This window comes from Channa argus, chromosome 1, assembly GCF_033026475.1.
Source record: "Channa argus isolate prfri chromosome 1, Channa argus male v1.0, whole genome shotgun sequence".
Classification (NCBI taxonomy): domain Eukaryota; kingdom Metazoa; phylum Chordata; class Actinopteri; order Anabantiformes; family Channidae; genus Channa; species Channa argus.
In genome coordinates, this window is record NC_090197.1 from 17297632 (window position 1) to 17322429 (window position 24798).

Sequence of the window (24798 nt, forward strand, 5' to 3'; positions counted from 1 at the left end):
GGTGTGTGTGATGGCATGCAGAAGATGGCTGAGCGTTGAAGAGAGGGGAGCAGGAGAGTAGTGGAGATTGAGAAACAGAAGAAAAATGTTCCCTGATGCACTGCCAAACAGAGCAGAACGAAATTGCTTCCGTACACATCTACGCCCCTACACACATACATTTGCCATGATAAATATATAGAAACACATACAGTATAGGCAGTTTTTAGACTGTAAGTGAACAAAAGAGATTTATATTCTTTTTCATCTGCATAGATGAACAGATGGATCTTACTGAGAATCAGAATGGAAGACTAGTACACCTTAGGTTACGCCAAGCTCTGTGCCTGCATGTGGCTGTGCATGTTGTGCTAAGGCCACGTTGGTTTATTCATCGGGTGTTCCCATTTTGAACTGTGAGGGTTGGACAAGATGTCCAAAGCTCCTGGAGTTGTGAGTGTGTGTCTGTGCACCCAATATTATAACATCCACTCTAGTGATAAGACACAGCTTATCAAAATGTTTACACAATAACAATAGTGTTAGTGTTGTTAGGTTTTTGAGGTTATTTTTTATTTTTTTCCTTTTGACTGAACCAGTACCTGAGTCTACAGGACAGTCGTCTGTCACTGTCATGCCATTTTGTGATTTAGTTCAGCATGTTAAAAAAGTGATGTGGCACAAACAGTAGTAAAGGTAATGCCATTTTTCAGAATTCACCCTCCGAAAACAGGGGCCAAAAGTCATGAAATATATACAGTATATAATGTACATGATGTCTGTGTTTCTTACGCTCATTTTAGGAGATGCTTGTCTATGTCTTTGACACGTGGCAAGGATATTATAGATGTTTTGTTGGAAGATTTGGTTGGACCCACTGTTTGTCTGCTGATAATAGAAGTTGTGGTAATTGCTGGTGAGTGATATGTCAATTCAAAAAAGCTTCGTTTGAGAAATTAATCAGTTTCACTATATGTGATCATGCAAAACTTTCACAGTATCAATCACAACTGTAACTAGTTTTTCTTTCATTGACAAGCTTGTTCCTCTCAAATTAACTGCAAATGTATCAATTCAACAATTAAATTCAAAACTGTACAATAAAATTAAAAATTGCATTAACTGTGGTTTTGAAGTGTACATGTGATTTAAGCTAATGTACAGACACAGTATAGTTTAGTAGGTTTAACTTTTACCCTTTTTACATTACAGTGAGATGTCTTTTGGTTATTTAACTAATTTAGTGATTGAGGGACAGAGGAGTGGTTGCCTAATCAGAAATTAAAGTAAATACACTTGGACTGTGTTTTGATAGTGTTGATAATGCCTCATATTTTAGAAACATTGGACAGAGAAGGCATGCACAGCCTTTAAAGAACCTTTCATTATTCTTTCCAATACTTAATACTACTGTACTGCTGGACCGATATAGAGTCTGTAGTGTTTAAGAAGTTAATGATCAAATTTCTATTTGGAGTTCCGAACTCTTCCATCAGGTATCTGAGGGAAATCGGTGATATAACCGGAAATACTAAGCCATACATAAACCTGATGTCACATTTGTATTAAACTTAAGTATTACTATTAGGTGGGAAATGGTTTTCAACTTTTCATGAACAAAGACATCTCAATAAACCCCCAGAAGACAAACATCTTCTTACTGGAGCCAAGCAACAACTGCTGAAACAAATAAGTCTTTTCCCAGCATGATTGACCCAATCCAAGTTTGACACCATGCTTTAATGTGTCCAAATACACTCTACATTTCTGTGTTCAAATACTCTATTGTCAGCATGGAAAGAAGGTAAATCTGCATGTCTTTTGTACCTTTTGGAAGCTGGGGTCTGAGCTTCTGATGATGTTTTATTGTTGTCATTTACTAAGACATTTGAAGGTTTTTCTGTTGGAGCTGCCATATCAGTTAAAGTAGCAAATGTTAGGCCACCTTATGAAATTATGACCAGGATAACAGCAGTCACAATGTGGTTGCAGTTAAATGTTTTCTTTAGGGCAAGTCTACAGATTCACCCTTTTAGATTTGTTTTGCAGTGGATTAAATCAAAGCATCTCACTACTCAGACTTCTTACTGATTCACTTGTTTTCACAGTCAGCGTAGAACAGAAGAAAAATGACATTTAGTTTCATAAAAAACAAAAACAAAACACTTTAATCAGTTGAGATGAATCTTCAGATTCCTCAACTCTAACATCAGAGCACAAGTATTTCACAGATATAAGATGAACTGACCTGTTGACCAAATACACATGAACTGCATTTATGTGTTTGTCTGACTCACGAAGCGATACAGATTTCTATTTTAAAAACATTTGTTCCTGAACATTTATTCAATGTGTTATAATTTATCGGTGTTGAAGAAGATGTGGTCTGCATCTGTTCTCTGGTTGGCTCAGCTGTGACTGGATGTAGGTGGACCAGGCTGGGCTGGAGTTATTCCATCAGGCTGTGAAGACGGGTCTACGACAATAATGGAAGATGTTAATGTTGTTGAACTAGCATTCTGAAGCAATGACTAAGGGTAATACAACCCAACTTTAAAGAAGTTGGGATGATGTGTAAAACCTAAATAAAAACAGTGATTTGCAAATCTATTTTATTTACAATAAAACATAACATATCAGATGTTGAAACTGAGAAATTCTACCATTTTATGAAAAATATTAGCTCCTATTGAATTCGATGGCATTTAAAAAAGTTTGAACAGGTCAATATTTGCCATTGAGTAGCATGTTATCTTGTTTTAACACTGTCTGTAAATGTCTGGGATGTATGGAGACCACTTGCTGGAGATTTAGGAGAGGAATGTTGTCCCATTCTTGTCTGATGCAGGATTGATTGACAAAATTTTGAGTCCATTTTCAATGAGCTTTGGCCCAGAGACTACGCCAGAGTTTCTGGATCGTAAACACATATGGCTCTTCTTTGCATGCAACAGCTTTAACTTACATTTGTGGGTTGCACAGTGACCTGTGTTTACAGACGGTGATTTTTGGAAGTGTTCCTAAGCCCATGCAGTGATGTCCAGTACAGAATCAGTTTTTAATGCCTGTTTTTAATGTAGTGCCCCCTGAGGGCCTCAAGATTTTTCTCAAATTGTTTAACAATTTGCAGTAGATAGGTGCACCTTTCTCCATCTTTACATTCCAGAGACTCTGCCTCTCTGAAATGTGCAATTTATACACAGTCATGTTCCTGACCTGTTGTCAATTAAGTAGTTTTCAATTTGAGGCAATCTCTTTTTCAAGATTTTTTTGCCCATGCTCCAACTTTTTTGAGGTGTGTTGCAGCCATTAAATACAACATGAGGTAATATTTTTTCATGAAATGGTAAAAAAAAAAAAAAGTCTTACTTTCAACATCTGATATGTTATGTTCTATTGTGAATAAAATATGGGTTGATGACATGCAAATCATTGCATTCTGCTTTTATTTAGGTTTTACAGCCAACTGCTTAGGAAAAGGAATTTAATACTCACACATGCCATTTGGAGCTCCAGGATGTCGAGGGGCTATTGTCTGGGCATTTCCCGTGCCAGGAATCATCCGGTTTGTCATAGATTGGCCTGAAGAAAAAAAAGAAACACTAAAATGTCAGAGCGACTAATGTTAAGTCTAGGAAAATTCAGAGTGTGTGTGTGTGTGTGTGTGTGTGTGTGTGTGTGTGTGTGTGTGTGTGTGTGTGTGTGTGTGTGTGTCTCAAGACCTGAATGCTGCATTGTGTATCCTGGTTGCCCCTGCTGCTCCCTCTGCTGGCGGACCTTCATCTCTGCTTGTTTCAGTTGCTCGTTGTGGAAAGTCTGTCTCTCTGACAGAAGTTGCTGCCGCTGCTGCTCCAGCTGTGTGACACATACGCATTTGGAGCTTTATTTATTTAATTACTTATTTATTTTTAAAGGAACCTCAGCTCACACTATAGAACAACTTAAATGAGCATTAAGACAAGGGGTGTGAATAATAAAATAATCGTAAATGTGATTGTCTTTATTTTAGAATTAAGCAGACTTCTTCACTCACAGCCTCTTTCTCACGGTCCATGATGGTCTCCAGCTCTTCAAAGTGCCTCAGCTTGATCTCCAGCTTCTTCATTTGGGTCTCCACCAGCAGAGCCACAAGGGATTTAATCTTTCGCTCTTCTACTGCTGCTAAGTGCTGTGAAAACAATTTTTATTTTCAATTTAAAAGTAGAAATTGTTAAAGGAAGTGATACTATAAATGACACTGTATATGAGTGAGGGAATGCATGGTAAGTGAGTGTGAAATGGTTAAGGACATGAAAGATCACAGACAATGATTTAGAAGGAAAAAAATGAGAAGGAAGAGGTAAGGGATGGTAGTGGAGGGTATAATATGTTGGGTTTGTTGGTAGGGAGAGTAAAATATGATTTAAAAGTGAAAAAAGAGAAAAAAACAAATCAAATAGAAGTGGGACAATCACATTATTGATATAGACAGAAACCAGTTCAAAAAGGTACAGTTTTAAATGATCAGCACAATCTTTATCACGGCATCAAACCATGATTGTGAGTGGACAAAACAGCCTTTAATATTTCTCAGTAATATGCTTGCTTGTTCATACCAGAACACTTAAAACTACATGTAGCAGTATAAACTCAATGTCCACTTTATTAGGTTCAGCTGTACACTCTAATGCAATCCACTACAGCAGCTCTGCCACAATTTCAATATTTGCAAAGTTATAATTTTTCAGTTTTTAGGTGAAACTGTCAGAAAGGAGATGATTCTACTCTGTCTATTATTAAGGTCATAGTAGGTGGTGGAGTTGTACTGGAGGGCATTATATTAAAGAGATGGTTCTAATGTTTTGGCCAACCTATTAAAATAGAATAAGGATGGAAAAACATTAGAACCACCCTTTCTTATAAGCATAATAAATGAAAACATGTATCTGGCCCACTGTAAACATTCTTTGGTTTGTTTAACATGTAAAAAAGCAATAATGTCAGCCTCAAATCTATGAGATATATGCTATAACCCGCTCATATTTTATGTCAGTTATACTGTGTGTGAGCTACATCTTATAGTGCTACCCAAGATGGTGTCCGCTTTGGTTGCTGCAGTGAGACAACCAGAGGAAAAAAAAAGAAAAACTCAATTTAAAAATTTCTTCACTTTATCTTCCTGTGATTGGCCCCTTTTAAATTGAGAGGGTGGGCTTTACCTTGGCCTTTGTGGCAGCTGAGGCCAGAGCAGCTGCTGCTGCCATAGAAACGCTACCCTCCACCAGCTCCTGCTCCATCACTCTACTCCCGTCATCCCCATCTCCCTCCCTTCGCCCTGCACTCTCCTCGTCATCTCCCCTTCCTAAATCAAAGAAAGAATGACATTATTATTATAGACATACAGATTAACAAACATTAATTTATTATTAAATAAATTTGCAGGGGTGGTCATAATGTGATGCCTGATCAGTGAATATGATATATTATACAATTTATACATATTTTTGTACCATCTCTCTCCTCTGCAAGAATGTTTTCAGCATTTTCTCTCTTGATTCGTTCTCCTTCCAATTTTGCTCCACTTTGTTCCACCTTGACCCCATCTGACCTTACAAGGACCTGAAACAGAACCAAATGTGAACAAGCACAAATACTCCTGGTAAGCTTTAAAAAAAACCAAACCAAAACAAAACAGTATATGCAATATAACCAACTTAACTCTTACCTGATGGGAAGAAGAGTTTGTCTCCATTTTTTCTGCAATAACTGATTCTAAAGAGAAAGACACATTATAGACAGCACAGAAAAACAGATTCAGCTGTGTGTGATTACATACGCCTGAGTAAGAGCTTTACCCATTTTTTCGGGTTGGTTGGATGTTTCTGAGATCTTATCCACAGACTCGTCTTGAACTCTGGAAAACTCCTCTGAAGCAAAAGATATTGGATAAATGAACACTAACTGCACACACACAATATAACATCGTTGAACTATTCCATGATAACAGGACACACAAATTAACAAACCTCCATTGGTCAGCTTACCTAGAGCAGCTTTAGCTGCAGCTGATGCCACCCGTGGGTCCACCACAGATGCCAAAAAGGCCACAGTGCTCATAACAGGGTTCTCTGATTGACTGAAAGGCACAGGCTGGTATGCCAATGGGCCAAGAGAAGCTGAAGAGTCTTCTAGGTAAGGGTCTTCGATTGGCAGACGTAGGAAGTGGAGGATACAGTCGTCCTGCGTTCTGGAGCCAACATGCTCTGATACTTTGTTCCAGTCATCTTTGTAAACCTCTAAGGCCTGAGACAGACACACAGGAAATACAGATAAAATATTCCAAATCAAAACTTTTTTCACCCATGACAAAAATCCAAAACATAAGAAACTGTCTTACCTCTAACAGCAAAAGTGTCTCTTGTTCAGTCCATTCTCTCCCTGCACTTGCTCCTTTAGTCTTGAACAGACATAAAAATAATTCCAAAGAACATTAGTAACAGTTTAGTCTTATTAAGAAATTGATTAAAATATGGAATGTTAATCTATTATTTAACATAATAAAAATGGTCAATATATTTCAGATAATACAGTTAAGTGCATATTAAAAAAGTAGATTAGAGATTATTGTAAAAACACTAAATAGAAAGCAAATATTTATAAATTCTACTAGACATAGAACCGTAACAAAATATAGTACATACATTAAATAATAAAAGTGATTTAATGTACAGTAATTGTAAACTAGACATATTTTTTTGAAGTAATATTTAACATATCTGTATTTTTGCTGTTAAATACCTTAGGGTGTTTCCTGGCATAAATGTCTGTGCGCAGACCAAAGTTCTGGCAGTCTGAAGGTTTCTCTCTGCCCTTTTCTGGGAAGTACAGCATGTGCTGTGAGGCTGACACCTGCGTGCGTGAAAGTACACAGTTTATTAAGAGGCACTTAAAAAATAGAAATGCGTATTTTAAACGGATTGTAGAACCTTTATGTGCTCTGCATGTAAAATGTGTGTGTGTGTGTGTTACCTGCAAAGGTTTGTGTTGTAGGGGGGCCAGACCAGATGGTGTGTCAGCCAGTACGTTGAAATGAGGGGTGGGTGGGGGTCCCATGGGGAGGGGTCTGCTCTCTGCATCCACTTGGTAGTTAATCAAACCCCACTGTTCTAAAAATGCATGAACCCTGGACAAAACCAATATTTTCCTTCATACTCCGTTTATACTGTGTGCTGTGTAAATATCCAAACAAATCAGCATATGTCATAATTAAAACTAGAAGCTGCTGGGAAACTGCAGGCCCATCGACTACAACACACAACCAATGTTCTTTTACAGTGTTACCAGATTTAATTTGTTAACACTTTCACAGAGCTGAACTCCCACATGCTACTCCTAATTTAGCAGATGCAACAGACGTTACATGGTAGCAAAACACCCACTACATAAGTTTTACCTCATGACAGCACAGACATCTCCAGTGAGGTTGCGTCTGCAGGACGTTGAACTCAGGTATTCCTGGGGGTTGAGTCGGTATGTGTCAATCATGAAGTTGCGGTATGCTAAATAGCTGCAGTGTAAAGGGAAAATCATGTTGGTGATGAGATCTCCACTGGTATTAGATTAATACTGACTACTACTAAACTACTTTTCTTATTTACTAGTGAGTAATCTACAAGCGATATATGCCTGCTCTTTTACACTCCCCTCCACAAATTCCAGGAAGGTGATTTTCAAAACAGAATGAAGGGTGAAGAACGAATGAAGGGAAGAGGAGAAAGACGGAATGCAACGGAAACATTTGCAGACTTACAAAATCCCAAATATGTTTAGAATGATTAGTCTTTCCAAATAGCTGTCATGTTTTTTCAGTAAGGCTACTGTCTATAATACTTACATTTCTGGAGACTTGGACTTATTCTTTCCATTAAAGAATTCAGGTAATGCACGTTTCTCTATTGAGTGAATGCTGGAAAATACAGAGATAAACAGGTTTGTTTTGGTTAGTTTTTATTATACTGTTAAGTTGTAGATGTGTGTATTGATGGGGGATTAGAGTACAATTCCTTCTGTCTGTCTGTATTTACCTGTTGTAATTGAACCAAGATGTGTAGCTTGGTATTATAACGTGATGTGTTTGTTCTGTGATGTTGTCCTCTCCCTCTGACAGACGAGGCATCTCTCCTCTTCCCTCCTCATCGTCCTGTAAACATATACACAGAGAACATTTAATAACATCATTAGATAGCTAAAACAAAAACACAAATCGATACAGACTATGCAACCCTCCTGAAAACACTTTGAGTACGGAAAAAAAATTGTAAATATTTACCCTTCCTGTAAAATCATCCTCCTGATCATCTGAAAGGGAAACAAATGATGAACTGAAATTTTCAAGTTTTAAACTGGAAACACAGATTCTACTTAATATACATTTTCCATAACACTTTCAAACTTACCCAGGTCAGCCATGATCCCTCCTTTGACAGGTGTATTCTCACTGTCTTTCTTCAGGTTTACTACACAGAGAGGACAAGAAATTGAAAACAGTTTGAAAAAAAATATATATATATATATATGGAAAAAATTTACTTATACAGAACATTTTTGTTGCATTACGGTTGCCATAATTTTACCATTCTTGGGTAGTATGACCTCCTCCATGTTGGGAACTGGAGTGGGGTCTTCCATGTCTTTGGTTAAATCCTCTTCTGGCTCCTCCTCTTCCTGACCACGCCTTCTTCTATTCATACAAACAAAAATCTTGTCTTAAACCCTAAACTAAAATGCCAAACCAAAAACATGCTCTCCTGTTGGGATGAAACTAATATTCTTTACCCCTTCTTTCCTTTCTTTCTGCCTTCAGAGGAGGGGGGGGAGGGGGAGCGTCTTCTCTTTTTGGAGGGAGTGGACTTTGAGTCCTGAAAGGGAGTTTAAAAGAAAAAAAAAGAAAGTGTATTTCACTGCAAGAACAAAGATTAAGACTCATCAAAAGTATCACACTTGCTTTCTTTACTTTGACTGTATATTATTTAACTCTGTATTAATAAGAGAGATCTCCTATGCTAACAGTTTTCACATAAACCTGGTCATCTCGCAGGTGGATTCGCTGGCGGAAAATGATTGGCACAATCCTCTCATCCACACAATAGTCTTCTTCATTCATCCACTCATTGAAAACATCTGTGTCAAAAATCCAACCTGCATGGACCTAGAAAACACACACACATATTATATCAAACAGGATTTGAGAAATGTATCTATTTGTATCTAACCACTATCAGATAACATCATTAAAAGAAAACTAAGGTTTGCCACTGAATTCAAACTTCTAGAGAGCAACAGAGGATAAACTGGTGATCTCAGCAGTCGTGCAAAAAGTTCATTCCGTATGCTTTTTTGTGTGCAGAATATTATATGGAGTTGTATGCATATGTATGCTCACCCTCCAAGGTCTTTCTGGATGTGGTGGCTCTTCAACTTCTCCTTCAACATCACTTGAGGGCAGCCAACTGTCATAACTGATGAAAAGAGTCAAGACACGTATTGCATAAGTAAAATATCTGTGTGTGGCCACCTTTGTGAATGTATTTATGCGCCATGTCTTACCTATCTGGATGCATACCCCAGTGTACCAAGACATGCTTGTCCTTCTGCATAACAGGACGCATCCATTCATCTGCAAACAGATGTGTATACAAAATGTATCAGATTAATTATTACCATGTCTTTAGCAAGATGAATGCACACCAATGAACAAACTTTTACTTACCTTCCTCAGTAGATGCAGGTGATGGGTAAATGTGGTGACTGGCAAGCATTCTGTCTTCAGTGAGTGAACCCTGTGAAAGCACAGACTGTGACCTGGGAGCAAGGACAAGGACCTATGTTGCTAGAGCGACACTAATTGTAACTGACATAGTAGTATTTAGTATATTGTAATCTGTATTTCTAAAGTAAAAATTCCCTCCTTATTGGGCCTGTCCAACCCTCTGTCCGCTTGTCAACTCCCTAATTCTTCTCTGCAGCAGTTTACCTGGTGCCTAGTGATCATATCAGTCAGCCTGATAGCCAGATCCTGATCCACTGTGGGGTCCAGGTATACCACAGGCAGTGACAAACAGTTATTCTGTAGAGACACAAACAAAGGTAAAGGTTCATCAGTAATACAGTATAGGATTAGTGAGCTGGTATCAGAGGTATAGTTGTCTCTGTCACCTGGATCAGTGCTCTTTCAATAGCTCCAAACATCTCCACATTTCTTTCTGTCCTTGATGGATTCTGCAAGTCAAACCTTCTCCTTTGAAAGTGGGGAGAGGAAAAATGTCACAGCAATCAACAGAAGAGATATCACTGTGAAATGGCAATGATACATGAGGGTTACTACTCACCAGCCCTGGTCAGCTTTAAACTTGTAAGCAGAACCAAGAATGTGGCAGAGTCCACCCCCTGGCTGCAAGTCCAGGAAGCACTGTGCCTGTACAGAAAATGTGTTTTTTTTTTTTACCATTGTACCAGATTTAAAGACTTGGCATACTGACATTCAAACTGTATAATTACTGTGCTTTTACAAGGTTCTTGCAATTATAACTGTCAAAACTGGGTGGTTTAAAGTCCTCCTGGTTTTTTTTTATCATAAAAAGACAGTGATACCAAACACTTCTAAAAACACAATAACGCTAAAGCAACACAGCCTAGATCAAGAAGGTGTTAACACAGCAGTCTGATAACCACCAAGAGATCAGATACTCTAAACTGATATTAAAGTTTGCCATTGACAAAAAAGTGGAAAAGTAAAAGATAGACTTACAGGAAGTTTGGTTAGAGCAGGACTTGTAGCTTGTCTGCCAAAGGCATCCTCTTGAAACTGGAGAAGCTGCAGAGTGACTGCAGCCAGAGCCTGACATGATGGAGCATCCACCACCACACACTGACAGACACACACGTTTTGAGTACGGTTATGAAGACCTTCCTAGATCATTGCTCTTTATAAGCTTGCAATTAAAGTTACATTTAAAATAAAGTGTTACCCACGGTCTCGTCAATTTAGCGCCCGTGTTTGGTAAGATTCATATTACCTTTATAACTGAGCATCATTGGTATTTGTATTTTGAACTGCTTCAGTACTTTTCAACTTTAAACAAATCTTGATATCCAGTTAACCGTAAGTGAATACTATTCAGCAAAAGACGTTTGTTTACGGTGTGATCTTTGGGCTAGCTAGCAGGGGGCGGTTAGCTTGCTAGCAGCAGCCAACTACCTTTTTGTAATGCTTCCCGATCCACTGTCGCACCACGTCCAGCTGGGCTAAAGTATCCGGACTCTCCCAGAATTTAGCGGATGGGCTGCTGTCTTTTTTCCGGTGTGCAGACGTCCCAGGGTTTGTCTGGCTAGTCCCGGGAATTCCAATGTTTGTACCTCCGGACATTGTGGCCATAATAAAACGAGATTTATTTAAAACGGAAGAACAAAACTGGGTAGCGTTTACGATCTCGCTGTCTCTCGCGAGACACAGCCACATTGCTGCAATTCGGCATAAGGGTTATTTTTTTAAGGTATTTTGTGTCTTCGTTTTCAAGTTTTTTTTACTGTTATAGTTGCTTTTGTAATTCAATTGAGAATTCGCAAAAATGTTACAACATGGGCAACAGCTTTGTTACGAATCAGGACTTTTTTTTTGAAGGAAAACATTACAAGGAAATAGCCAACTGCGCAACACATGCAAAAAGAAGTGGAGTGGCATTGGTTAGTAGGTATCTTTATGCTCTAATTAAAAGCTGCCTTTTAAAATCTACATTGTCGATTTAATGCCTTCAGTGCTTGCAGTATTATTCAATTTGTCTCTTGGTCACAATGTCTGTTTGGACAAACAAACTCATTCTAGCGGACGGTTCAATCAGAAGGGGAGGCGACTTTATCATCACTTATTTGGCAGGTCTTTTTAGTGGCATTCAATAAATGCTTTTTTGCAGCAACATGGAGTTACACACCCCTATAAACTAGGTAGCTGAAATGTCTCTTTGTGGCATAGGAAACCCTGTGCGTAACATTCATCTTCTTTTTCTATGTATTCCTAGGCTGTGAGATGACATGGGTGTCCAGGGTCTGACCACTTTCGTGGAGGGGAATAGCCACTTCCTCCACGATGTGAGGTTCAGGGACAGTCGTTTGGTTATTGATGGCTGCAGTCTTTATTTCCGCCTCTACTTTAGCCACGGTTTGGATCAGCAGCACGGGGGGGACTACGATGCTTTCTTTTGCCTGCTCAACCAATTCCTTTCGGCTTTGGCTGCTTGTAACATTCAGCCATATGTGGTCTTGGATGGAGGTACGTATGCTTTAGAGTTGAACAAAAGAAAAAGAAAAATCTAATTCATCCAACCATTTCTTGTGATTGTCTCAATTTAAGCCTGTTTCAAGTGTATGTGTATGTAAGTGTATGTTTGCGTGCAGTTGTAACACTCACGTGCATTCAATTTCTCTTTTTATGTGTGTGTTTATAAGGGATAGACCCCAGTGACAAGAAGTTTCCAACTCTCCGGCAGCGTCTGCAATCTAAGATAAGGGAGGCAGACAGTATTTCCCATGGCCGCAATGGCTCGGTTCTCCCCATCCTCACGAGAAATGTTTTCATTCAGGTCCTTGTTCAGAGAGGAGTCCCAGTTGTCCAGTGTCCAGCTGAGGCTGACTGGGAGATTGCATGTTTGGCTCGCCAGTGGAACTGCCCAGTTCTGACGAATGATAGTGACTTTTATATCTTTGACCTGCCAGGTGTGACAGGATTTTTCTTTATTGTACTTTCACATTGACTCAAATTTCTTTAATGCATGTTGGTGATTTTGCAGTTGTTTTACTTATTATATGCTTTGTTTTCTTACCTTAGGTGGTTACTTGCCCTTGCGTTTTTTTCAGTGGAACAACCTTAATGGTAAAGCCTCCAATCGGTATATCTCAGCTCGGTGCTACACCACTAACCGTCTTTGTCGCTGGTTTGGGGGCATGAACCGGGAGTTGCTGCCCTTGTGTGCCGTTCTGATCGGTAATGACTATGGTACTCCAAAAGATGTAGAAACACTACTTGCTATGTTAGATGTGAATGCATTTGGGGGAGCTAGTAGGGGTAGAAATAGTGCACCCACCTCTCGCATTGAGGGCATCCTCATTTGGCTGTCTTCTTTTTTAAACCCGGCAGCGGCACTAGAAGAAGTAAGCAGGCTAATGGGGGAGGAGGGTGGAAGGGGCAAGAGAGGCCAGAAGGGTGGGTTAAGTTCACAACTCTGGGCTGGTATGCAGGAGTACATCACCACCTCTCATAGCTCTCTGGCACACTGGTTCTCTGGAGGAAAGTTAACGCCAGCAGGACGAACTGCTGCGCTACCAGAGTGCCTTTCACACGCTGCAGCACAGGGGCTGTTGGCTCCCTTGGTGGTAGATGCTCTGGTGATGCGCAGGGTCCTCCTTATTCCACAGGTGGAGAACAGTAAGCTAACAAGCAGCCACAGTAGTGCCAGAGGCATACGTCAGGCTATATATGGAATATTGCTACAGCGAGGCCAAGATAATGTTACTATGGGTGGAGGTGGAAGTTTGCAGCTACTGAGGGGACCAGGAGGTGCTATCCAGGCACAAGATATGAGGGTACAAGGAAACAATAGCCAGGGCATAAGAGGCCGGAGAGGACGAGGAGGACGGGGACAGGGAGGCAATCGGGATATTATTTTACCCACACAGCATTGTGGAAATGTAGAATTTTACATTGATCAAGCAGCTAGTGTAGCTGAAGTCTACGCTCAGGGCACCAGTGCCCCAATCTGTGTGGAAGAGTATGACAGACTAGAGCTGAACTTGAAGAAAAATCAGGTGGAGGCACGTCCCCCTCGGACTCCTGTACATGTGGATACACTTAGCCAGGTACAGTGAACATGGCAACAAAAAATGTTTTCTTATTTATCAACTGTATTTTAATCTGTTTGGATATATACATTATTAAATCACATTATCTATTTTCCATTGTCGGCTTTTGATATTACCCAGGCTCCTTTGGCAGTTTCTCTGGGTGCCCTGTTAGAAGTCTTAGGGGTGAAGGAGTGTTCTCTGGCTCCTGTACCTCTCCATCTGAGGTTGGCTGTAGCAGTGACTGGTTTCTGGCTGCGAGAAGCTATACCAACACCTTCACAGCCCCAAGTCCAGGCTCTGGTACTGGGCATGGTTTATGGAGAGCTGTCCTGGAACAACCAGATTGGAGCTCCCCACTATCAACATGCTGGTTAGATGTGTTACGTAACTTTATTCCATAAGGTTAGAAAAAAAAAGTACCTTAATCACAAGCCAAACAGTGGTCTGTCTCTAATGATGTACTTTGTGCCTTTTGGCACTGTATCATGCTAGTCCCACAGCTAAACTGGGCAGCAGAGCACAATGTGCAGGCTTTACTGGACAGACAACGTGTGAGACCAGGGAAGAGACGGGGCTTGGATGTTGGTGTGGCTCACAGTTTCAGCCAATGGCAGGCCTGCCTCTGGAGTGCACTGTGTCTCAATCAGCTTTTACTGTTGCCACTGCCTGAACCCCACCTCTCATGGTAAGGTTACAGGGCACATACTGTAGGAGATCTAGAGCTGCAGCTAATTTTTGTTTTGGCCAGTTATGTTTTACTTTATTCTGTTGAATATTTCTTCTGTTATTTGGTCTGTACATCTCAGAAAGTAGTCGAAAGGCTTGTTACTATTCAAAATAAGGAGTAAACAATAACACATCCATATATATGCAGAGGTTTATTGTAGCCATGAATTCTTCAAAGTAACTGGGACATTGTTTGTTTAAGGTTGCCTTTAAGTGTCATGTTTAATGTTAGGTTACCATTTTTCCCTTTCCTTGTATTGTGGTAGTGGTATAACAGATGTAAGAGATGCCACTATGAGAAAGTGAAATTATATTTTAGTAACTTCTTTGCCTTCCTCTCCCACAGGTTGTTCAGTGGTACCTTGCTGCATGGCCTCCTTGGGTACCTAAAAGGGGGCCGAACTGCTGAAACCCTCCTAGCTGGGGGTTCCTTGTCTGTACAGCTCTATTCCTCCCTCCTGGATGCTGTGAGAAACTGCAGCTCCAAAGCTGATCTCTCCACTGCAGAAATAGGGAGGAGGAAAAGAGGCAGAGGCCGAGGAAGGAGAGGAAGAAGAGGAGGTGGAAGAGGAGCAAGGGGAGGGGGGCAAGGAGCTACTGAGGAGATAAACAATAGGTTTGCTTCCTTGATGGTTGAGGAAGAGTCTGATGATGACTGGTGAGGAGGCAGAGGAAAATGAAATGATAAACTCTGGACCAAGTGAGGTCAGACATTCCAGTGATTTATAAAACAGTCTCAGGGACAGATACAAAGTAATTTCAAAGTTAAAAAAAAAACAAAAAAAACCCACCTTACTTTTTTAACACTGTGCCTCAACCTCATTAACTGCATTGCACTAATTGAACCTTTTTTAATATCTGCTTTTAGTGTTCAAAGTTCTGTTGCCATCTTAATTCACATGATATGCAGACATATATAAGCATCTGATTAGTGTTCCTAAAGCACATTTCTAGCCATATATTTGCAGATGTATGAGAGCTTTAAAGGTTGCTACAATTAATGCACTTGTTTTTAAAGTGAAAGTATTATCTAGTTACATTTTTAAACAGCAAGTGTAAAAATGTCTTATCATTGATCTGGAAGTTGAACGGCAGCTTATGTCATATTAATGACAATTTTAAAAAACTTAATCATGAATTTGGTGCTTTTATGTCACTTACTAATCTTTTAATCCAACAAATGGAATTCAAACTCAAATTCTTTGTTTTTAAATGATTACATTTTGGTTATTTTTACTAATAACCATAATATGTAAATGTAAAATATTTACTTTTTCTGTAATAGCATAATACAGGTAGATAATGGCGCATTACAGAAGCACTATTATACTACAACAATGATTCAACTGTTTATAACAACAGCATATCACTCTGTAATAGTATGCATTTCATAAAGTCAAAGAACGGCTTCCTTCAGGGGACGCCACAGCAAAACGTGTTCTGCATGTTGATTTGGCGTGAGCCCTTCCTGCCGCAACCCTCCATTTTATCCAGGCTCGGGATTGACACCTTAATGGCTGGGTGGGGCCACACCTGGTGGGGTGGGATTCAATACCGCAGCCTTCTGCATCCTAACCTGATGCTCTACCGATTAGGCCCCCTTATGTATTTCACAAGGTTTAGTGTTAAAATAATGGCATAATTTATTTTAATTTCTTTAAAAAAATGTTTTCATAAATACTACTCATTTTAAACCATACAATTGGAGAAGCTACCATCAACAAAACTTAACACTTCCTGCTAATCTTTTTCACATTAAAAGCCTAACTATGAAGGAAAGGGTGCATGAATACTAATGTGAAAATTCAGGACGAGCTGCTGTGCTGCATTCACGATAACTTAATTTGCTGTTGAAAATGGACACTTGAGTTTATCAAGACAACACATAAACATGGAGCAGGTTGGATATTAAAAATGGTCTGGTTTTCACTGCCACTATTTGATAAATTTGACATAACTGATTACACACAGGTATATTCCTAATAGTATATGAATTATTTTTTGCAAAGACAGATCTTGCCGTATGTAAATTAGATCCATTATTGACTGAAGGCCTGTAAAAATTATTCTTGGCCTATTAGGAGGATGATGTTGAGGCAGAGGAAGTGGCAGCAGGTGCAATGTGTGACTGGGAGTCTATGAGATCCATGTCTTCGTCTTCATTGACTCCACATGTGTCAACTACACAGATCAGGCAGTTGGTGACAGGAAATGCTCGCACTTTGCTGCAGGTCACCCACCTCAACAGAAGAAAACAGTGCAATCTCAACTCCAATAGTGCACATAATGATTTTTTTTCTTTGTAGCTGTATTTCAAATATTGGCCATTTAGTCAAGCTATATCAAATTCTGTCGAATAGCTGGGTAAAAATAACATTCCAGAGCCAAAACATGGGTTTCAGCAATGTCTGCTCATTGTAATTGTTTTAATACACTAACCTGTCAGTATCAGTGTGGTACTCCAAGACATGTCCAAGCCTTCCTACCCCTTGGAGCCCAGCCAGCACATAGATGACTTCACCCACCGCTGCACACTTCACTGTAACGCCTCTCCACGGCATTGGAGAGGCAGTACGCCATTCATTACTGGCAATGTCATAGTACTCCACTGAGTCTAATCCACCTAATTTAAAACACACAAACGAGCAGAATAATCTCAATACATGACTATTATGACTATAGTGGCTACTAGTATATTCATGCTACTACCCTATGCAACCATTAGTAATCTTTTACCAATGTTGTAGCTGTAGCAAAATTTGTATTTTTACCCAGTGCCCCCTGCCCTCCTACTGCATAGATCCTGTTGTTGACCACCACTAGCCCGTGGTTCTTCCTGCCTTCTCTCATCGCACACAGCTCCCTCCATCTGAGGACAACAGAGGCACAAAGAAGGAAAAGGTCAAATTCAGCTTATAATACACACACTAAGACACTAAGTTTAATATAGCATAATTAGAAATTTTAGGATATCACCAAACAACATCCCTACAGTATGTTCTTCCAGAGCCACAATACACAATATGTTTCCCTTCGTATTCAATTTCTTTATTGAACAATTACAGGTTGTTTGCAGCCAACTAACAAGAAGTCTCAGAATTGTGAGTATAAACAGAAACATTGTACATCATCCCGTGTGTTAAACAGAGTACTTATGTTACTTACTGCTGTGTGGCAGGGTCGTAAACCTCACAGTTGTTGAGGACCCTGCCAGAGACATTGTTGCCCACCGTTCCACCACAGACATAAATGAGTCCATTGGCCTCCACTGAGCCGTGGCTGCACCGGGCCATTAGCATGCTGGTTTTCACCTGCCAAGACTCTGTCCTTGTGTCGTAACATTCAAAAAGGTCCAAGGCTGAGCTACCTGTAGACACATGTACAGTACATAACACCATGATTTGATGCTTGCAGTCGAGGGGGCAATATTTTACCATGAAGATCATTAAAATAGTTTACTAAATCAAAAGGAAATCAATCATAGTAAAAAATGAATTTGCATTTGAACATTAACCTGATTACCATCCTATTAAATGTTGTACTATCCCCAACATACAAAATGCTTCAGTGCCAGGTCCTATGTTTACACCTTCCACCTCCCCTGTGCTTACCCACTTCAGACCCTCCAGATGTGTAGATCTTGCCCTGAACGGCACAGGCAGCCAGGCTGTCACGTGGTGTGGGTGGACCTAACCTGGAGTACCAGCTGTCCTTTAATACATTGTAGCAGTCCATGCGCTTAATAGGGAAAAGCTGTGAGCCACCCAGAATGTACACCACATTGTCCCAGAAGACAGCTGTGGCATCCCTGCGCTTCTCAAAAGGGCAGCGGATGTCTGTCCAGCTGGAGTCCTGCATGGAGAGCCAGTCAGACACTTGACAACTGGCAAATATGATTTCAATAGACTTTACTGAACAAAACTGTGCTTTAACCTCTGCAATACCTCATTTAAAAAGTGCTTACAAACACTACGTTATTTTAGCATAATTTATGCACGCTTATTTTTTTTATATATTTCTGCTAAAATAAATTGTTTATTTTGGCCTTCACCTTGCGTTGTCTGTTCTTTTGTCATGGCTGTGGGGGTCGTGACAACTTTCAAGATTTGCAGCAGTTAAAAATCTATTAAAAATGGCCGTCAGATGAAGAAAGCATGATTGTACCATCCTAAAAAGTAGTTTTGAATCAAATATAACCCCTAGATTGTGAGCAGATAAACAACCAAGTTGAAACTGTAGAGGAGCTGTCCTGAGATAAGAAGACCAAAGAAAGGTTCTGACTCATTTAGTTGTATAAAGTTGAGGTTCCAAAGATACTTTTTACATCTGTAAATTACCGGTATACAGATGAAAATCTGAAAAGTGCTTTTAAAAAATGTGGCAACATGTAAATAAATAAAAAAAAAATACAAGATGACCTATAAATAAAAGAGGCAGACATAGAGCAGTTCTTCTCAGCAAAGATACTAATTTCGAGGTATCATGGTACAGGTGGAGCTAACCAAGAGCAGTGTCATTTAAGGCTGAGGCATTGAAAACTGGCTGGTTAAAATTTTCAAACACTTAACTGAAAAAGAATAAAAAAAAGCATAAGAACGTGTTGGCTCACAAACAAACTAATAAGTTGAAAGTGTTCGCATTCACACTTCATCGAATGGTTTTGACTGGCATTACTGTCCCTGTAGGTAGAATCTATTCGCAAGTGCCGCCTGGTACCTTGGGGTTGAAGTAGCGGCAGGACTGTGGTTGGGAACCTCCAAACAGAGCGATGCGATAGTCGTGCTTCTTTCGTCGTGGACGACTGCTTTCTCCCAGGTCTTCCCGGTCTTCCAGGGAAAGCAGATGGTAGCGCATTCCACCTGGGACAAAAGCACTGCCTATTGTCTTTTGTGTCTCTTTATTATGCCAGACTTGTAAATGTGGGCTTGTGTGTATGTGATTCTCTCTCTTCCTACTCACTGATGACCATCTTCAGGCACTGTGGATTGTCCTGAATGAGAGGCTCAGCCTGCACCGTCTTAGACAGGAACGTTTTGGAAACCAAGGGGAAGCGAACACATCCCAACACCTCCACCATGTACTGTCGTCTGTTACACACATCATACTTCAGCCAGCGCACTGCTGCATCGTAAATCTGAGTGCAAATGCAACAATGAAGCATATAAAAATACAGTACATGTTATGGTGGATTTTCTTTACTATGTTGTATTTTGTAAAGCATGTTGTATTAAGAGTTTACCTGGGCCTCAGCACGAACAGTGAGTTTGTCCTGGTGCAGCAGATATGTTAGCTGTGATACATCCAGCTGCAAGAACTCATCCAATTTGTACACTTCAGTAAAATGGAGCTGGAAGAAGTCTTCTGCTGCTGCCTTCAGCTCAGGACAGTCCATACAGTCTGCCAGGACTGCGATACCTGCAGGAGGACACAACAAAGAAACATAATGTGACTCAAGAAGAACCATTAGAACATAAGCTTTTTTTGTCATCATTGTACATATAAATTCGCACATACGTGTTTTTTTGAAATTGGTCCTCTGCATTTAACACATTCCCCTGGGGGAGCAGTGGACTACCATAGACAGCACCTGGGGAGCTAGCACTGAAGACTGAGGATTTGAACCAGGAGACTAAATGCTCTTACTATAGCTAATCTTTAATGTTTGATGCTGTTAACTCCAATAATAATTTAAGTACTCAAAGCAAATTGTGCCATAAAAGCAAGTGAGATAAGATTTGATCTTGACAAGTTTTTTTGTAATTCTGGTCTTACCCAGGCAATTTGTTGCATCAATCTGTCCTTTGAGAAACTCCACACACATTTTCTTCACAGGCTCAATCTGGTACTGGTTGGCTGCATCCAACAACGACTGGACGTTACTGCTGTTTACTGAGATTCTGGCACAAAGTGCATTTGGCATAAGAAAACAAAAACACAGGAAGGATGTTGGATGTTTCTCCATGAGAACCTTCTTCCTTCATTGAGACATAATGTTCTACATACAATTTAAAATGTAGGCAATTCTCATAACTATACAACCTTTATGTTGTATGCCTCATGCTCTACTTTAAACGAAGAGTCTCACCTGGCTGTGTAGATAAACTCAATCAACATCTCGATGATCTCAGGATCAGCTCTTCTGAGCTCCACTTCATGAGACATTGACTCCATCATTCTGGCTGGAAGTTAGTAACAAAGTGTTAGATGTTGCAGAAAATAGAAACACCCATCAATACATGGTAGTATGAAATTCCTTCCTTGCGTGGCAACAGTCTAACTAATCATTCATTAACAAACATGTCATAAATTGGATGTCAAATGAAAGTGATTATTTGTGAGTTGGAAGAGTAAATGTACATAGGTTTAGTCCACAGTTACCCTGTTTGTGTCAACGTGTTTGTTTGTGCACACTTACTGGTAAACATGAGGTTAAAGAAGTGGCTGGCAGCAGCTAAAACTACTCTGTGAGCTGGAAAGTGTTTCCCCTGAACCACCAGGGTCACATCACAAAGGGTACCCTGAAGACAACATGTACACATAGTGTTATCAAGTGCCAAGACAAGGATCTTCCCCCCTTGCTCACAGTCTGCTCTCTCACTCACACCTGTTTCCTCAGGTTATTCATGACTCCCATGATGCTGGAGAGCTGTCTGTATTCCTCTTTGGTCGCGCATTTCCTCTCGCTCTTCTTCTTGGAGCTAGACGCCTTTTCCGGAGAGGCCACCCCCGTCATGTCAGCTTGATTAACGTTATCAGTTGAGACAAATTTAAAATCGCTTGCACCACTGGCAAACGTGTGTGCAGCTGCAGTCTCTTTGTTGTCGTCCAGTCACTGCCTTGTTAGCTTAAAAGAAGCTTCTTTGAACTTTATAAATAAAAAAAACTACCCATGTGGGAAGAAAGTGGCTAAAACCAGGAGCTGAAATAAAACAAATAAGCGGTGTGTTGTTTATTTCACAACTGGAACTCTCAGCTTTTAGCCTGTTTAATGGTTTCACTCTTCTTCTACGGTTCGGCTGTGAATAAACACACTCGCTTTCGCCCTCTGCCGACAAACGTGATCACTTACACAATATGCGATTGCGAAACTTTGACTCGGTTTCATACACTTTGTAGATTAGGGTAATGCTCCTAACGAAACTACATTATATGCCGTATAATAGCAGACTTTCGAAACACATTTTCGTAGCTCATATTTATAGCTAGTGCACAGGCAAAGCTACTAGCAGCCACTGCACTTACCTCGCTGCAGCTCACAGGTGGGTGCACCTGCGGGCCACAGCAGGACCTGTTTTGTAAGTTAATCTTAAAAACAGGAAGAAAAGCTTATGTGATCACAAGTCGCATGACGCTGATGTCATGCGAAATGCGGACTACAGATGCATATTGTCAGAAATTACTGACCTGAAAACAAATTGAGAGACACCCGAGCTGCGGAAAATGCTCCGTTCTGTCTGCTGTTTCTGTTTCTCCAGTGAAAACTCTGAGAACGAGGTATGTTTTTCTTAAACCGAAGAAAGTTTTAAATGCTGGTTACGGATTTTAAATTAGCTTCCTTCGTGTATAGTCGAGAAATCCGATCATTGCTTTGCTTCAGTTACTGCTGGATTAAGCTGTTAAAAGAATGTATGTGCAGATATTCACCCACAAACGTATTTTGCTTTTTAAAAAGCTATATAGTATTTTCATGGTGTAAATGGAAAAACTGCACAGTGCATAGAAACAGCATATTCCATAAAAGTAGTGTGAATCACATGAGCCACTCAAATAAAAAATGTCCATTTGAGATGTAAAACACAAACACTGGGTTGGTGCAGGAGGTTGTGACATAGTATTTACATGATTTTAGATAAACACAAGTGTTTAATGGGTGTTTTATGTCAACAACTCTGGTATTTTAGAGGCAGCCTCTCCTACAGCACAGATCATCTGACCTGAATGGAGCTGAATCAGCTAGGAAGACCCTGCAAGCAGTGAACAGTACATAATCTGTATAAATGTTTCTCAAATCTGTCCACTTTTAATGCATACAATTGTGGATGAATTGTCTGTTTTTCATGTTTGGGTGTCTGTGTATGTGATTGTTTCTTCTTCCCAGAAGCCCAGACTGTGAAGCGGACCGGCAAGCTGGTGATGAGGCGAATGTGTTTGCCTGAGTTAGACAAAAGGTTTTCTGACATGGCTGAGACCTTCAACAAGCAGCAGGAGTACTATGAAGCCATGGTCCAACACGCCAGTGCCCTGCGACAGAGCTATGGCTGTGACCATGATAATGGGCTGGCCTTTTCTGAATGCTTGGCAAAGATCAGAGAGGAGCACGGTTAGTGATATACCCAGAGGTCAAACTGATGATCAACATTCCTGTCAGTCATGAAAGCAGGCTACAATGCCAGAACTTTACGTTTTGCATTTTTAGTTCCATCTCTCTCCTCATGCAGAAGCCACATACAGGATCTCCCTAAGGGTGAAAGGCTATGACTTCTCCCTCAGTGTCATCCCGTTGGGGTTAGAGCTTGAAAGTCAAGAAAAAACACTGCCTCCACATCTTCAGTTCGCTCAGGATGAACTCAGGGGCATTTCTGATAGTGCCAAGGCTACCATTTCAAAGAGTACCACACTTCAAGAGCTGATTGGCTGGCTGCTCCGTAGCAGAGATCAAATGACAAAGCAAGTGAAGGAGGCAGCAGAATCATACCAGGAGCTAGGAAGACTGAATGAGAACCTGGAGGAAAACATGAAGGAAGTGAAGAGGGCGAAAGATTTGTCATTGAAATATAGACAACAAGCCGGAGGAGTCTTCATTGAAGCAGCACAGATTGCAGGGGCTTATTTGTAGTTTACTGTATGTTCATTGTGAATGCTTTATATGAATCAGCAAGTATAAAGTATTCATATAGGCAAATATAAGGATTGAACACACTCACTGGCACGTCTAGTTAGAAAAAACACTATGCCACACAGCCACTACTTAACAGATGATGCAGAACATGAACTTTATATAATAGGTCTTTTGCTATTTTGGGGGGGAAATAGTTACAACCTATAAACAGACAGTTCCTGAACATGCACAGCAAATATTTGTATCAGAAATACACAGTATATACTGTGCTTTAAAGGCTTGCTGCATGTTTGTTACAAGGCATGAAGTCTTGTGATCATATCTGAAATTTCAATTCTTTAATTGAAACTATGACGAATACTTATGCTGTATGTTGACAGTATAAAAATTACATGTCAAGCGTAATTTTACCAACTGACACTAGAGGGTATCACAGACTGACTTTACTAAGCTAACAGTTTTTTAATATACAATTAAGTTTGCCTGTGTGTTTGAAGTCACATTTTAGGGATTAAGATTCTTTAAAACCCAAGGTCAAGCTTGAAATAATAACTGCCACTCTTTTTAAAAAAATTTGGAGCAGATAAGACACTTTAGATTTTTGAAAAACTTTACCTTGACATGTTTGTTGTTTCTTTTGTCAAATGCATAAATATTCCGTTTGTGAACTGCACTAGATTATATTTTTTTATTTCAGGACAGGACAGGATACAATCTCCTATAGCTGCATTGGAAACTAAACTGGAGGTTTGTTGTGATTATTCACGTGCTTTTGCTATTGTCACATCTGGATGGAGCAGATTTGTTGCTTATTATCCAGAAAGCCCCACAACTAATAAACGATTAAAATTGCTGCTTTTCAGCTTCTGTTATTGTGAAAGCAAACAAACACATGGCCATATGCCATCTTGATAATTTATTTTGGAAAATTCATTGTCCCAGTGTTCATTGGCCATGCATCATTTGAGAGAGACAAATTTAGAGTACTGCTTTTGCCTTAAGATGAAAGAAAAGATATGGTTAATAAAAAAAATAAATATAACTATATAAAAACATAGTTTAACTCAACCCAACCCAAATAATAACAATAATAATCTTCAGTGACTTTGAATAGATTCAAAGTAGTGTGCTCTATTGGTCAAAAGTGAAAAATATTTATGTATACAGTAAAAGTGTGAGTATATTTTCACCAAACAAATGACGAATGATTAAAAACGATTTAGTTGCTGAAAAACATATTAGTGCTATTCAATAATACGCTAAATATCGATAAATTATTAATGTGGTCCAATAATAAAATCTTAGCACAGCACCGTCAAAGAGCAATGAATGACAGCGACAACCTACCGTGATCGTGGAAATTATTAGGGTACAGCCAAAGA

The 24798-nt window shown here is 39.8% G+C and overlaps 4 protein-coding genes across 14 annotated transcripts; 2 read left to right on the top strand and 2 right to left on the bottom strand.

The window, feature by feature from the left end:
* Window positions 1–1698: 1698 nt before the first annotated feature.
* On the bottom strand, window positions 1699–11410 carry smarcc1b (SWI/SNF related, matrix associated, actin dependent regulator of chromatin, subfamily c, member 1b). 6 transcript variants are annotated; one of them, XM_067503121.1, is made up of 28 exons: window positions 11216–11410; window positions 10766–10885; window positions 10347–10432; window positions 10174–10255; window positions 9992–10084; window positions 9728–9797; window positions 9565–9634; window positions 9401–9476; window positions 9041–9166; window positions 8794–8876; window positions 8592–8698; window positions 8415–8474; window positions 8288–8316; window positions 8043–8158; window positions 7853–7924; window positions 7412–7525; window positions 6988–7141; window positions 6757–6867; window positions 6356–6415; window positions 6003–6261; window positions 5814–5885; window positions 5684–5730; window positions 5469–5577; window positions 5178–5320; window positions 4013–4147; window positions 3702–3834; window positions 3475–3561; window positions 1699–2455 (listed from the first exon to the last, which is right to left on the bottom strand). In XM_067503121.1, exons 1-28 carry the CDS (start codon window positions 11390–11392, stop codon window positions 2388–2390), a joined length of 2859 nt encoding a protein of 952 aa, XP_067359222.1. In that variant the 5' UTR covers window positions 11393–11410; the 3' UTR covers window positions 1699–2387. The 6 variants fall into 6 exon arrangements, with proteins under 6 accessions (XP_067359222.1, XP_067359221.1, XP_067359220.1 ...); XM_067503120.1 differs by having other exon boundaries at window positions 9026–9166; XM_067503119.1 differs by having other exon boundaries at window positions 6757–7141; window positions 8592–8695.
* aste1b (asteroid homolog 1b) lies at window positions 11405–18627 on the top strand. Of its 5 annotated transcripts, XR_010914364.1 has the most exons (9): window positions 11405–11700; window positions 12033–12283; window positions 12460–12726; window positions 12839–13866; window positions 13990–14221; window positions 14344–14536; window positions 14924–17478; window positions 17643–17678; window positions 18198–18627. XR_010914364.1 is itself a non-coding variant. In XM_067503123.1 (7 exons), the coding sequence occupies exons 2-7, from the start codon at window positions 12046–12048 to the stop codon at window positions 15237–15239; spliced, it is 2274 nt and encodes a 757-aa protein (XP_067359224.1). In that variant the 5' UTR covers window positions 11405–11708; window positions 12033–12045; the 3' UTR covers window positions 15240–18627. The 5 variants fall into 5 exon arrangements, 2 of the variants coding, with proteins under 2 accessions (XP_067359224.1, XP_067359223.1); XR_010914362.1 differs by having other exon boundaries at window positions 14924–17678; XR_010914363.1 differs by having other exon boundaries at window positions 17643–18627.
* On the bottom strand, window positions 15284–21757 carry klhl7 (kelch-like family member 7). Its single transcript, XM_067503131.1, has 12 exons — window positions 21182–21757; window positions 20993–21095; window positions 20663–20756; window positions 20350–20474; window positions 19817–19992; window positions 19537–19711; window positions 19294–19436; window positions 18189–18429; window positions 17743–17944; window positions 17349–17446; window positions 17017–17200; window positions 15284–16817 (listed from the first exon to the last, which is right to left on the bottom strand). The coding sequence occupies exons 1-12, from the start codon at window positions 21308–21310 to the stop codon at window positions 16655–16657; spliced, it is 1833 nt and encodes a 610-aa protein (XP_067359232.1). The 5' UTR covers window positions 21311–21757; the 3' UTR covers window positions 15284–16654.
* Window positions 21758–21833: 76 nt separating this feature from the next.
* si:ch73-345f18.3 (uncharacterized) lies at window positions 21834–24268 on the top strand. Of its 2 annotated transcripts, none has more exons than XM_067503132.1 (4): window positions 21834–22071; window positions 22479–22557; window positions 22676–22897; window positions 23016–24268. In XM_067503132.1, the coding sequence occupies exons 1-4, from the start codon at window positions 22018–22020 to the stop codon at window positions 23411–23413; spliced, it is 753 nt and encodes a 250-aa protein (XP_067359233.1). In that variant the 5' UTR covers window positions 21834–22017; the 3' UTR covers window positions 23414–24268. The 2 variants fall into 2 exon arrangements, with proteins under 2 accessions (XP_067359233.1, XP_067359234.1); XM_067503133.1 differs by having other exon boundaries at window positions 22679–22897.
* Window positions 24269–24798: the final 530 nt, after the last annotated feature.